Source organism: Tinamus guttatus, unplaced genomic scaffold (assembly GCF_059628265.1).
Source record: "Tinamus guttatus ecotype Peru unplaced genomic scaffold, ASM5962826v1 Tinamus_guttatus_pri_ptg000223l, whole genome shotgun sequence".
NCBI classification, from domain to species: domain Eukaryota; kingdom Metazoa; phylum Chordata; class Aves; order Tinamiformes; family Tinamidae; genus Tinamus; species Tinamus guttatus.
Window position 1 is genome coordinate 1,582,854 of NW_028288757.1, and position 14,512 is coordinate 1,597,365.

Here is a 14,512-nt window from a genome sequence, read left to right on the forward strand (position 1 = left end):
CAGGGACCAGCTGCGGGTGGGGGAGATGGGGGGAAACAGGGGGAGACGATGGGAAAATGAGGGGAAACAATGGGAAAACCAAGGGAAACGAGGGGAAAATGATGGCAAACGAGGGGAAAATGATGGGAAACGAGGAGAAAATGATGGGAAACGAGGAGAAAATGATGGGAAACGAGGGGGAAAATAGAGGAAAATTAGGGGAAAATAGGGGTAATGAGGGGGAAATGGCGGGAAACAAGGGAGAAATGGCAGGAAACGGGGAAAATGGTGGGAAACGAGGGGGAAAATGGCGGGAAACGAGGGGGAAAATGGCGGGAAACGAGGGGGTAAATGGCGGGAAACGAGGGGGTAAATGGCGGGAAACGAGGGGGAAATGAGGGAAAACAGGAGATGAGGGGGGAAATGAAAGGAAACGAGGGAAAATAGTAGGAAACGATGGAAAATGAGGGGAAGAAATAAAGGAAACGGGGGGAAAACGGGGGATTTTTCCCCCCACCCTTTGGCCACGGGGCCTCTCTCACACGCACCGGGGCCTAGCGGCGTCGCCATGGCAACGCAGCCTGTTCCCCCCCCCCCCCGCCCCGTATCCCTAGGGAATGGTGGAGCGGCGCGGGGGGGGGGGGGCACCGGGGGCCACGGGGGGGGGCCCGGAGGGGACGTTCGTCCCCTCCGGGCCCCCCCCCGTGGCCCCCGGTGCCCGCCCCCCGCGCGGGCCCCGGTGCCCACCCGCCAGGCCTTGCCTTGCCAGGAAGAGGGCAGGCTTCAGCGCCGAGTCTCGCGAGAGCAGGCCCGGAAGGCGCTCGCTCCGCCCCGGTGCCCGCGTCGCCGCCCCGCGACGTCACGGCGCTGTGTGTGGCGGGTCAGAGGGTAAAGGCGCGCGAGGCGGAAGCGGCGGCGGCTTCTCCTCGTCGTCCCCGGTGGCCGCCGTGCTCGGGCCCATGAGCGTCTCCCTCGTGGTGATCCGGCTCGAGCTGGACGAGCGCTCGCCGCTGCCCGCCGGCTTCGCCTACAGCGCGGCCCGTGAGTCCCTCCGCCCCGCGGGCAGCGGGCGGCCCTGCGCGTTGCGAGGCCCCGGTGCTTGGGGCTCCATGGTGGGGCGGGCGGGTATGGAGCACCGCGGAGGGCCTCGCTCCCCGGTGGGCCCCGCTCCGAGCCGTGTCTCCCCCGCGCAGCTCCCGAGATGGCCGCCGAGGGCCCCGGGGCGGCCGTGCCCGCCTGCCTGCAGGGCAAGGGCCCCGGCGAGCGCGCGGCCATCCTGCACCAGCACCTGGGCCGCAGGGAGATGACGGACGTGATCATCGAGACCCTCCAGCCCCGCACAGGTACCGGCCCCGAACGTGGAGAGGGACCCCCGGGGGGCCTGGTGGGGAAACCTGCCCCGGAGGTTGGGGTGGTAAAACTGCTTCTGGGGTTGTGGGCTTTTAGTCAGCCCTCGCCTTGGGAAACGAGCGGGGAAGTTTGGGAATGCTGTGGGATCGCACTGATGTTGCTTGCTAATTAAAGCGTTAATTTATTTGGGCTGCACTGCCTGGCCCGAAGGAGCTGAATGTTCCAGCTCTGCTGTGTTCCCCGGTAGGGGGGAAGCTAGGGAGAGCAGTGCCAAATCCTCTCAAAGTGGCCCCAAAGCAGAGTCTGTGTCCGTGTGCCCTGGGACCCAGCCTGGCCCAGGGCAGAGCTGCCTCAGGGGATTTTGGGGCGCTGGGGATTTTGGGGCACTTCTGGCTGCGATCAGCTAAGGCTAGGGGTATTTTGCTCCTGTTAGGGAGTATTTTGGCTACTAGGGGGTAATTTTTGGCTACTAGGGGTAGTTTGGCTTCTTGGAGGGCTGTTGTGTACACACAAGCTGGATTTAGAGAACTGCAGCTGGTCCTGATGTGTGGTTAGTAACCTGAAAGCTTTTGATTTGTAAAAGATGCAACAAAAACCGCCATGGAAGAGAGAAAATCATCAGAGGCTGCATCTGCCGAGGACAAGAGCAAACAGGACAATCAAAGTAAAGAGCGTGAGGCTGCTCCAGACTCGCCTTCCAAGCAGCTCCCCGACCAGATCTCCTTCTTCAGCGGAAATCCATCGGTCGAAATAGTTCACGGCATTATGCACCTGTACAAAACAAAGTAAGAACGCTCGGCTAATTGTAGCCCTGGTGGGAATGGTGCTCCTGACTCATGCCAGCATCCAGAAGGGCGAGCTGGTCACCTGAGGGCTCGGGCTCCTGAGCCGGCTGAGCAGGGACAGGCGGACGGGTGACAATCCCGCCTGCGGTGTCAGGCGCTGCCTTGTGTGACCGGTAGAGCTTGCGGCTGGCTCAGGTCTCCCGGCTCGTCCCGAGGGTTGGTCACAGGAGCATCCAACAGATGCTCATTCCTGAAAGAGGATGTCTGAAAGCAGCTTCAGGAGATGTCCCGTGGTTAAAATGTAGCCTCTTGGGTCTTGGCTGACGCCCTCACAAGGTCTCCAAAGCTGGAGATTTCGTCCCTTATTTCAGGCATGACAATTCCATGTTATTCCTGTATAGCTGCATGAGAACTTCCATCTCAGGTCTTCCTGAAAGCTCTCAGGAAACACAAAATGGGCATGTGAAATGAGAACAAGCGTTGCTTGCTCATTCTAGGAATAGCTATGAGCATCTGTGGCTTGCCAGCTACAACTGTTTCTATAGAAAAACAGACAACAAATTATTCCTGACAATAGCAGTGGTTTCTGTTTTGTTTTGAGCTGCCCATTTTAATCCTTTGCTAAAGAGGAATAGTTCCATGTGGGTATTTTAGACAGTTACACAACCCCTTGCTTCTCCTTCTTAATAGTAAAAAAAACACAAAAGAGGACTGAGGTTAGTACCACAATTATTCTAAGAACTGCAGTTATTGCACCTGCTTGTGCCTTTGTTCTCCCTGTGAAATGCCGTGACATTGTCTAACTGTTGTCTTACCAGTAAGATGACCTCCCTGAAGGAGGACGTCAGGCGCAGTGCCATGCTGTGCATCCTCACCGTCCCTGCTACCATGACCAGCCACGACCTCATGAAGTTTGTGGCCTCCTTCTATGAAGTAATCGAGCACATGAAAATCATCAGAGATTCTACTCCAAACCAGTACATGGTGCTGATAAAATTTAGCTCACAGGTAAGAGCCAGAGATCCCCTTCTCATGAAGGGGGTGCCACGGTGCTATACCCCACTGTTTAGGGGAGCTCTTTGGCTTTGCTGGCCTCCTGCTAGCTGAGATTGCACTTTATCTGTTTTCAAACAGTCCTGTCCTGTGCCTAGCTCTTTTCTGGGCTGCTGACTAGGATTAGACCCACACTTTGAACTGGCAACAAGTGTGGGTCGTGTTCTGCCTATCCCCTTCTTTTTTCTGGCAGATATCAAAAAATATATATATTAAGGATATGTAGACCAAACTGTTGTCAAACCCGCTGCTACCTCAGAGGTCAGTGAGCTCCTTGGATTTAATACTCTGTACAGGATGTTTTTCCTGCTCTCAAAAAAGGAGCATGAAGAAGTCTCCATGTGCTCACAGGGAAAGTGGTGCATTGTGCTGTGCTGATCAGAAGGAATCCTGCCAGTGGGGCTTGGGCTTTGTTTCCTTCTAGAAAAGCCTTGACCAGTCTTCCTGAGGAGCTGGGTGGCTTTCGAGGCAGTGCCCGTGTAGTGTGAAAGGGCAGTGTCCCCCCAGAAGACTGCAAGGGGCGAACTGCTAACGAGGCACCATGCGGCTGCTCCCAGCTCCTCCTAACCCCCTTTAGAAATTCCCTCTGCCACTTCTCACATGGACCTTCTCATCTTTGCCATCTTTTTCTCTCAGCTGCAAACAAAATATCCTGGGGTTGTGGAGATGGTTTGGTCAGCACTTCCCTCGACCATGAATGCGACATGAGTTATTTCCCAGGTCTTTTGCAGATAGCAAAAACCTGTCTTAGCTGGGATAACTGGGAATGTGGGAACCTGGCATTCGGCTCCCTTGCCTCTTGTGGGATCTCTTGCCAGAGAGGTTTGGTGAGGTCACCCAGTGAATATGGATGAGGCGTTTGACAGGTTTTGTTTTGATTCTGCCTCTTTGCAAGAGGTAGACTCGGGGATGGTTCAGATGCCTGAATTGCTCCCAGTGAAATGGATCCCTTCCCGTGGGTAAATTGTCGTTACTTTCTCTGACGCAAGTCTGTGTGCCCTGGAACACAGCCCTCGTCCCATGTTTTTTTATTTTTATTTTTTTTTGCAAATACACCAAATTTGCTTTGCAAATGCATTGAAATTGCTGACGAGGGGCAACACTCATACTGAAGAGAAGCCTGTTACTGCTGCTGAGTGCTCAGATATCAGAGTAGCCTTTGCTGCTGTGAACTTCATTTCTTGACCTCGAGTGGTAGAAAATGGCACTAAAGCAGCGAGGAGATGCAGTGTGTGCTGGCAGGAGCTGACTCAGGCATCTCCTCTGATACCATGGGACTTGGCGGAGCGGGAATGGGAGGATACCGTGAATTTCTCCTGCTCTCATTTGGCAGTATCAGCTGCAGGGTTTTCTCTCTCTAACCACCTCCCCCTCGTTTGTGTCTAGGCTGATGCAGACAGCTTTTATATGGCCTGCAACGGGCGGCAGTTCAACTCCATAGAGGAAGATGTTTGCCAGCTGGTGTACGTGGAAAGGGCTGAAGTCTTCAAATCAGAAGATGTAAGTGTGTGTGTTGGAGGAGTTGCTTTTCTTTTGGTTTGTGCTGGGGTTTTGTTTATTTTCTTGTTTTCGGTGTGTGTGTTTTTTGCTTTTCCCCTGGACTTGAGAGAATTTTAACAGGATTATTTTGCACTGGGCGGTGCACTGTAAAAACTGCTTCACATGAATACAAAGCTCACTTCCTATTTGTTCCTACGTGAGAGAGTTTGTTGGGCCACTTGATGGGCTTCCTGGCTCACCGCTGTGGTGCCTCTGAGCCTGCCCTGTGCAGGGGGTGTGCTGAATCAGGCTGGTTGCAGGTGCAGTGGCTGCACTGAGCCTGTGGTGCAGCGAGGAGGATGTGGTCTATTCAGTCATAGATCACTTTCCTTTTGCATCTGGGGAATTTCTAACCACTGCAGACTTGCAGGGATGCCTATGAGTGTTTTTGCACCTCAGTGCCAGGAGTAATGAGAGAGAAATTTAAGATTCATTATAACGTGGGTGCTGAAGTTCTAGTGATTGGAGGATGCTGAGCAATTTGTCTCCCCCTTTTTTTCTTCTGAAGGGAGCCAGCCTGCCTGTGATGGATCTGACGGAGCTCCCGAAGTGCACGGTGTGCCTGGAGAGGATGGACGAGTCTGTGAACGGGATCCTCACCACGCTGTGTAACCACAGCTTTCACAGCCAGTGTCTGCAGCGCTGGGAGGACACCACGTAAGAGGCTGCTCCTCGTTTCCCAACATAAAGCCCTGCTTTGAGTGTGGTGGTTACATGCTGACCGGACTGGCTCTGCCCATCTGAGCATGGGGGCCGGAGCTGCTGCCAGCTCCCTCTGGCAGTAGCTCTTCCCTCTACTGCTTTTTCCTTCTCTTGCTGTAACTGGCTCATTCCCTTAGTTGGATGGTCAATGTGTCCACGTCTCCTGCAGCAGCACTCGGTGCTAATCACTGTCCCTGTCACTTGTGTTTCACATTCCTATGGATGCTGTTTGCTGCTTTGCTGCACATCAGGCAGTCACGGATACTGCAGCAGAAGGTGGCTGCACTGGAGCCCATCTCCTCTGTTCTCTTCTTTGCTGCCAGTGGCTGACTGACCAGCTGATAGACCAGGAGGGGAGGTTTAAACCCCTCTTTGCCTATCACTTGTAAGCCACAGGAACAGAACTTCAGTGGGATTTATAGCATTTTTAGCTATTCTAGTTTATTGGCTACTTTGTCCCATAAATCAAAACCAGCTTTAATTCGGAGCAGTGGAACTTAGCCAGTGTAGGAGCAAGATGAAAGTAGCACTTAATATAAACCTTGAGAAGAACTTAAGCTCCCAGTCTAGGAGAATAGCAGAATAAGACTCCTGCCTTCTTTGCTTAGGCATCACAGCACCTGAATTTGTCTAGGGAGCTTATTGCAATGCAAATGTCCACTCCCATGATTACTTCTATGGCTCATCCAGCAGCTAATGAAAAATACATGAGCAGTCCTGGCAATGAGCCCAGATCCAGGGTTGCCTTCCTCGCTAGCTGAGTCCGCTAGTGGTTCTGATCTGGACAAAGGTTCCTTCTGGTCCTAGATCTTCTGTGTTTCTGACAGCACAGTGGAATAGTGTCATCAGAAATGATTCTTCCGGGGTTTGGTTGTGGATCACTTTTCCTGGAAGTGCTGAAGCTGAATCCCTGGGGTAGGAATGAAGTTGAAGCTAGAGCCCTCATTTCCTGAGGGGTGTTTTGAGGATCAGGCTGTCTTTGCAAAGTGCAGGAACCTCCCTGTCTTACTGGGCAGTCTCCGCAGTGTGTGCAACACCTTTCTGCAGCAACGTGTAGATGTTCTACGAAGTCCTGCAGATGACGTAGATAGTGGAGAATGTCTAAGAAATAAAGTGGTGACGAGAGGCCTTCATCTCATCTCATCTGATGAGAAGGCTACAGAACCCTTCACTCTGTGCCTGCCTCCTGCTTCAGCAGAGCACCGAGGCTCCTGCTGCCCTCCCAGCCGTCCTCCTCAGAGCCCAGGGTGCCTGTGCTCATCAGAGCCCTCAGTGAAGAGGTCCCCAGCAGCTCCGCTGCTGCTCCTGGTTTGCAGCTGTTCTCCTCACCTGGACTGCAGCAAAACCAGGCCAAACCGAGCCCACGGCGTGGTTTCAGAAGCACCCATGCTTGTTCTGTCATTTCTTAGCTTAAAAACAAGGAACATTGTAAAAACAAGGTGTAGAATGGAGAGAGAATCGAGTTGGGAAAATGAGAGCCGAAAGGTGTGTGTATAGGGAGTGCCCCACTCCATAAAGCATTCCCTTTGAGATCTCTGCCTCTATTTTTAATTACCATGATACTAAGACAGAGCTCCTTATATCTAATGATGATGCTTATTGCCCTCTAGGTGTCCTGTCTGCAGATACTGCCAAACACCTGAGCCAGTGGAAGAGAACAAGTGTTTTGAGTGTGGAGTTCAAGAAGTAAGTAGGTGGGTGGATGGTGAGATCTAGGCTAGATTTGTCTGTGCTGCTGCTCCAGTTGTTCTTGGGGTTAATTCTGTGGCTGCTCTTGGACTGATTTTACCAGTCAGTGATGTAGCTGTTTTCCCTTTGAGTTGGTCGGTCCTGGGGAGGGATGTTACCACCCAGGTTTTCCTGCTCTGGCAAATGTTTCCAATTCCTAGGGACACAGTAGAGTATAAGCTCGTGAGAGCTTGTGTGATCATGGGGGACTAAACTAACAATGAACAGTTTTAGTCCGTGCTCTTCCAAGCTTGCTTCCATGGTCCTGCTGTGCTGCCTTGTTCATTAATCAAGACCATTCTCCCATTCATGCTTGTGCTGGTATCAAAGTGCCTGGCACCTACAGGCTTATAATTGGCATGAATGAGCAGGTAGTGCTTTTCCATAGCCTTTAATCTCAGTGGGGCCTCAAAGAGGAGAAAAAGCAAACGCTGTTCCCTTCCCAAGCAAGTGCCTGGGAACACCCAGCATGAGCAGCGCATCTGTGTCCTCGATCCCGCTCCCTCTAAGCCCTGGACCCGCTGCTCGTACGCACAGGGCTTCTTCCTTCTGTTGGCAGAACCTGTGGATCTGTTTGATCTGTGGGCACATCGGCTGCGGCCGCTACGTGAGCCGCCACGCGTACAAGCACTTCGAGGAGACGCAGCACACCTACGCCATGCAGCTCACCAACCACCGCGTGTGGGACTACGCCGGAGGTGAGCGGCCTCCTGCCCCTCCTGGGGGACAGCCCTCTTGGTAAAACAGCTTTTGCAACCTCCAGCTCCTTGCACTAGAGCTTTCTTGGACATCAAGGGGTTTGCGTCCGTGCTAACATCTTGTCTTTTGGGAATATCCTCTCTAATAGCAGCTTCTGTGGGACTGAACCAGGTGGGAGAGGGAGGATGTGATTCCGTAATTAGCCCGGGCAGTCCTGGAGCCTCTGCAGAATGCATTTGTTACTCCCTTGCCATCAATTTGCCCTGAGGTTTGAAAACTGGCTGTTGTAATAAATATTCTGGGAGGTGTCTGTGTGAAGTCTGCTAAACAACAGATACATCTGCTGTTGGCTTCCTGCTGCACTAATGTGCTGTTGCAGCAGTCTGCGTGGCTAGTTGTGCTGCATAAAGTATTTCCATTGGTGCCAGCCTGGGTGTTCCTAGACTTAAACTCCCTTTGGATGAATCTTCTCTTTTCAGATAACTATGTCCATCGACTGGTTGCAAGTAAAACTGATGGGAAGATAGTTCAGTATGAGTGTGAGGGAGATATGTGTCAGGAAGAGAAAATCGATGCCTTGCAATTAGAGGTAAATATTTTGGCTCTTTGGACTCCGTGCTGTTGTGTCAAATGAAATGCTTCAAATACAGATATGCCTATAGGAAAATGACATCAGCTTGTGCAGCAGAGCTGCCTCCTGCGTGCTGGCAATCCTCCTCGTGCACAAGCAGGGTGTTTTTACTGTTTCGTTTTGTTTTTCTCCTCTCTCCCTCCCTGCTAGCCTCCTCTTGGCTCTGCAGAGCCAATGCAGCTAGGGCTGAGCTGCTGCAGTCCCGGCGAGCGCGCCGGCACGTTCAGGATTAGCCGGTTGCGCTGCTGCAAGCAGAGGTCAGTGGAGCCCAACGCACTTGCCAGAGTCTTCCTCACGTTGGCGCATCTTTGACCTGGCTTAAGAGCCCAGGACGTGCAGGGAAGGGCCGACATGAGCAGCTCTGCGTGTGAACAGAGCAGATGTGCAGCAGCACGAGCGCGTCCTGGCTCCTAGAGAAGCCAACAGGCTCCTCTGGCAGCAGCCTCATTCTGCTCCCTTCCCCTGAGCAGATTTGTGGGCTCTTTTTGTTCAGTACCTGTTCCCTCCAGCTTCTCCCTCACAAACTTCGAGTGTGGAAGCCTCAGAAACGATTATCCAAGTGCTGTGTTTTTTCCCTTGCCCATGATCTATCTTTAAGGAAGGAGAAACTCAAGTTACTGCTCTGCTGGGGGATATACTACAGCGTGGTTCCAGCCACATCACACACCAACGAGCCTGAGGAGGAGCAATGCAGAGAGCAGCCTCTGTAAATGGGCTGCTCAGAAAAGGAGTTGATTTCCATGAATTTTTTGAGTTATACTTAGAGGCTAACTCAGCTAATTTTAACTCTTATTTTTAGCTACCTGTTGCTTAAAGTATGTAAAATATAAAATACCTCTCTATCTAGCTTATAAAATCTAAATGTTTGCAGAGAGTGGACTTTGCAGTCTGTTTTTTCTGGTCTCTGATATTACCCGGAGAGTCTGTGGCTTTTAATGCCCCTGTTTAAAGTGAAGGCCTCATTTGGTGCTGCTTAGCCTGATGTTAAGAAATGGTCTCATTTTCCAGTGTCCTCATAGTTCAACTGCAGAACCACAAGGGAGAGGATGGGATGTAAGGCACTACATCCTTGTTCCAGGGCCAAAGTAACACTGGAGAACAATACTTGGGAATACAAGTATGTGTATATTCATATATATTTATATATAATATTATAAATATTATGTTTATATATATTTTATATATATATATACACACACACTTGTATTCTCAAGCTGAAGATGCTTTTTCCAAAGACACTCTTCCATCAAGCCAGAGATGTGTTTTTTTTTTTTTTTTTTTTTTTTTTTTTTTTTTAACCCTTCTTCTCTGGGCTTTGGGCTCTAGCTTGCATGTATGTTCAGAACACCCTTTATGCTCAATTTTGATTAAATTGATCATTTTGTTTTGAAAAAGCTGACTGCTCTGTGTATTGTGTCATCGTAGTACTCGTATCTGCTAACAAGCCAGCTGGAATCGCAGCGGATCTACTGGGAAAACAAGATCGTCCGGATAGAAAAGGATACGGCCGAAGAGGTGAGCTCTGCTCTGGGCTCTTCAGGGGCTGGAGCCGTTCAGCCCCTCCTAGAGCCCGAATTTTGCACGGTGTGACCTGGCAGAGGCTGTTTCACTACCAGCTGAGGGAATTGGCTCCGCGGCGCATCCCTTATCTCGGCGCTCAGACCCGCGGTTTGCCGCTCGGATGGTCGTGCAGAGTGAGGGCTGATTTCCATGTGCTGCTCCGGAAGCTGCAGCAGTGGGGAAAATAAGTCTGTGCTGCTGCAGGATGCTGCTTGCTGATCCAATCTGTCTCCTGCTGAAGGGTATCTCTAGGGAAGGGTAGTGTAGCACAGACAGTGCGGCTCTAATCTACTTGGATGCAGGAAGTGGATGCTGTCTCTCTGCAGCAAACACGTATGATTTTTTTCCCCTTCAGGAGAAGTTTAGAGTCCTGCTTTTCACTCTTTGTAGACCCTTTTAAGTAGGTTTAAGGTGAGTCAGGACTTGCACTTGAGTCCTTAACCGTCTGCATTATTTCTAGTTCTGCAGTTGTGCAGTGTCATAAACATAGAAGTCATGACCTCTAAAACCATCAAAATAGTGATCAATCCCGGTTTAAAGAAAGCCCCATAAATAGTACAGAAATGCCTATAGAAGAAAAATCTGTAGTAAAAATCATCCTGCACATGACCTGGAAACATGATCCCCAGCTAATGTTAGACTGAAACAACTCCTATAAATGCTTTGACTGTTACTTTATGCCAAAAGCCCTCAGGATTTGTTCATGGCGCTGTGTCCGTGCAGGTCTCACCTGGGTCGGTGCCGCTGTGCAGCGGGTTCCGTTACGAGGGCTCAGGCCACCTCCCCACATTAGCAATCAGCTGCAGAAGCGCTCAGGGATTAAAGCCGGGAGGCCTGAGAGCTGCCCCGGCGTCGCTGCCCCCGACATCCATCCAAATTGCTCCTCCAGGAGGGCTTTTTTCATCTTAATTCCTGTCCTCGGTACACGCGAGCCTGCTCTTGTCATGGTTATAGGGAAAATGGGGACTTCTGCCTATAGATCTGCTAAACCTTGTGTCAGAGGGTGTTTTTGTGCCTTCCGCATAACGCCTAGAGGACCAGAGCACAACTCCCTTGGACAGCAACGGTCTCTGGTGCCGCAATCGCGGGAAGAGGAAGCCCGTGTGAGCGTTTCTGTTTGCGCTGTGCGTGACTAAGAGATTCATGTCAGTAGGTCACTGTCTTATGACAGCAAACTGCTGAGTCAACGCTGACGGGAGCAGCACGTGCGTTTTCGGACTTTGCCCATAGTTTTGGGAGGTTTAGCTCAAAATGAGCAAAAACCTTGTTGTTGGAAAGCCCTGGGATGAAAACTGAAGTTAGCTGGTGGACGCACAAAATAGTGAGGGGAAGGGCTAAATGAATGCTGAAGTGCAATAGATAAAAAGTTACAGATCTGATGCAGCCTTTTTTGAATGAAATTCCTTGGCACAAGCAGCAGCCCGAGTTGCTGTCCTGCATGAGCAGCTTCCAAGGCAACACGGGTCTCACTGGGGTAACTGCAGTGTCACACAGAGGGGTTTAATCCAAACTGGCAGCACTTGCTCTTCTCGCTCATGTGAACTTTTGCTTACCTGGGTGCAGTAATTGGTCAAAGTCTAGAAACCACTCCGAAAAATGAATGTCATAATGAAAGTGCACAGGACTTTGATCTGTTTGAAATGTCTGTGTGTTTGTTTTCAGATTAACAACATGAAGACCAAATTTAAAGAGACCATTGAGAAGTGTGACAGTTTGGAACAGAGGCTGAATGACTTGCTCAAAGAAAAGCAGTCTGTCGAGAGGAAGTGGGTACCGCTGCCAGGTTGAGTTGCATGCAGCCATTGAAACTCACCACGCATCCAATAAGAAAAAAATCATGCTATTCCTGGGCGATCTTGAGCTATTTAAACTAGCAGAGTGAAAGCTCAGTTTATTTTTTTTAAAAGAGCCCTCAGTTCTGTGGGTGTTTTGGGGATGTGCCCCTGGAGTGGGATGCAGCTTTGGGGATGCTGGTGCCCTGCACGTGGTTGATGGGGAAAACCTGCCTCGTGCTCTGCTGCTCTGTAGCAGACACTGGTCTGTGCTGCAGGAAAAGCCTCTCGCCCAGCACGCAGCTACACAGAGCTCCAGGGGCCGAGTGGAGCAGGCAGCAGGTTTGGGGGAGAAGCTCGGGGTGGTTGGTGAGAGCAGGGAAGCACCATCCGGGTGATGTGATGCTGCTCATCTCCCCATAGTGGCCCTGCTGGGGGCGAGGACTGAAAGGAGGAAGGAGGTGGTGATGTCCCATCTAGGTGAACTGCCCTTTTTGTCCTGACTTTGTGCCTCTCTCCCCAAGGTGTTCCCAGCTGAATAACAAAGTGGCTAAACTTTCCAATGAGCTGAAAGAGGAGCAGGAACTGAACAAGTGCTTGCGAGCGAATCAAGCCCTGCTTCAGAACAAGCTGAAGGAGGAGGAGAGGGCGCTGAAGGAGACCTGCGAACAGAAGGACCTGCAGATCTCGGAAATCCAGGAGCAGTTGCGCGATGTCATGTTCTACTTAGAGACACAACAGAAAATCAACCACCTCCCAGCGGAGACCCGGCAGGAGATCCAGGAGGGACAGATCAACATCGCGGTGGCGTCTTCGGCCGGCTCCTCCACGGCGGGGACGGGGAAGCCGAGTGCCCGGAGAGGCCGTGGGAAGAGGGGCAAGTGAGCGCCGGGTCCGCCGCTCCCGCGTGGAGCCCGGCCACGCTCCGGGCTGCGGCCTCCGGGCGCTCCGGCTGCCCACGCCCAGCGCAGTCACGCTCGGATATGGTCCTCAGAGCCTCTCATAAAACTGGTTGCCAGTCAGCAGAGGTGTCTGTGGTATTTAAAAGCGTTTCCCTGCACTATTTAGCTATTTTTAGGCAGATCTTGGTGACCGTTTTTGCCTCCCGACCTTCCCAAGCCCCTCCTGTCGTGTGTTTGACTCTTCCTGGAGGATGTGCTGTTCTGGGGCCGGGGATGTGCGTGGGTTGAACATCACGTTCTCCACAGCGATGTTGTAGGCTAAGCCCAGGGTTTGAGGCTTCCCGAGCCCTTCTCTCCCACCTCTTTGGATTGCAAATCCATGAATCCCTGGTTTTATTTAAGAAAGGCTGTGAGTTAGACTGTGTACATCTCTTTAGCGCCTACAGTCCAGAACCTGCGGAGTTGTTAGTGCGGGAGTAGGACTGTAGTTTGGAAATAAAACGGATTGTGGTGTGGAAAATAAACTCTTAGTGGTGTAAGAAACTAAATGAGTCCTAAAGGGCCCTATGTAGGATATTAAATGCTTTAAGGGGCTTTGAGCTGCTATTTCTTCATTTTAAGTACGGCCTTTAAAAGGCCAGTGCTGGCCGCCGTGGGGCGGAGGGCGCGGAAGCCTTTCTGCTCTGGCAGTTGTTTAACGTGGTCGTTTTTCAGGCGTTTCTCTACGTTAAACAGAACCCTCTTTGCAAAGACCGGCAGACCCCGAGCAGGAACAGCCACATCCCGCTCTCCCACAGGGGCTGCAGGCGCTTCCCTCGCCCACTGCCCTGGGAACGCGGTGGGGCAGTTCCCTGACGCGCCAGGAGCAGCTTTTCCCTCTGGAGAAGCGCTGTGCTCGGGACGCGGGTGTTGGAGGCTGCCCCTTAGCCCAGTGGCCGGGTTGGGATCATGGTCTGATCCTTTGCGGGTGTTGGAGCTGTGGGAACCCCCAAAACGCAGCTGTGCCTCACCGGCTCCAACCCGAAACACAATAAACCCATCTGGCCAGTGGAGAGGAAGGAGTTAGAATAAATACAAACGCTCTAGTAAGGTGAGTTCTTATTTAATCTGCTTCATGACTCTATTGACTGGCAGGTTTTATTTCTTTCGGGAAGCATTAAGCTTCCTTACCTTGAAATATGTGGCTCTTGTTAAAAGGTACTTGTTGCATCCATTGCTTTGGTTTGAAGATCTGTCCCGACCACCTGGACCTTCTACCTTTTCTAATTTTGTAGCATGAATGTACACTAACTCTTTTCTAGGGTGGGATTGTACAACCAGGCCTCTGCCTTCTGTAAAATATTCTAAAGAGCTAGAGACACACAACACAGCTTGCTCTCCTATAGAAACTATTTTATTTAAGATATATTTTTACACCATCGAGGATCCTCCAACCTTTTGCTGAAAGCTTGCTTTATGTAGAACACGAAGATGCTGTACTGTATCTTGGAATTCATTTTCAAAAAATATGATTGAAATAATAAAAGTGTTCAGTATTAGTATTTGTGTGTTCAAGGGGACAGGGAGGGGAGAGAGGATGGGGTGGAAGGATGAAACATGCCCCCTTCTCCAAGGCTTTAAGCCAGAGGTAAAGCCCTCTAAGGTCGCCCCCCTGTTCGAGCTAGTCGCCAAGTTACCGCCAGTCCTTGAGGAGCTCCTCCAGCTTCTCCTGTGTTTGGTGTGTGCTAAGGTGGCCCAGACTCTCGATTCGCTGCTGGCTGGGGCTCCCAGCACCGTCCGTGCAGCCCCTGCCCACACGGGACCCGGCTCTTC

General features: G+C 51.4%; 1 protein-coding gene across 1 annotated transcript; it reads left to right on the plus strand.

Annotated features, from left to right (window-relative positions):
* The first annotated feature begins 920 nt into the window (after nucleotides 1-920).
* On the plus strand, nucleotides 921-13,314 carry BRAP (BRCA1 associated protein). The gene is made up of 12 exons (XM_088525084.1): nucleotides 921-1,020; nucleotides 1,173-1,322; nucleotides 1,913-2,114; nucleotides 2,933-3,122; nucleotides 4,554-4,667; nucleotides 5,215-5,363; nucleotides 7,019-7,094; nucleotides 7,696-7,834; nucleotides 8,315-8,424; nucleotides 9,892-9,981; nucleotides 11,689-11,792; nucleotides 12,323-13,314. Exons 1-12 carry the CDS (start codon nucleotides 939-941, stop codon nucleotides 12,681-12,683), a joined length of 1,767 nt encoding a protein of 588 aa, XP_088381210.1. The 5' UTR covers nucleotides 921-938; the 3' UTR covers nucleotides 12,684-13,314.
* The last annotated feature ends 1,198 nt before the right edge of the window (nucleotides 13,315-14,512 follow it).

Coding starts and splice junctions, on each gene's coding strand:
- BRAP (XM_088525084.1), top strand. CDS start 939: ATGAGCGTCTCCCTCGTGGTGATCCGGCTCGAGCTGGACGAGCGCTCG. Junction 1,021..1,172: donor CTTCGCCTACAGCGCGGCCC/GTGAGTCCCTCC, acceptor TCCCCCGCGCAG/CTCCCGAGATGGCCGCCGAG. Junction 7,835..8,314: donor CGTGTGGGACTACGCCGGAG/GTGAGCGGCCTC, acceptor TTCTCTTTTCAG/ATAACTATGTCCATCGACTG.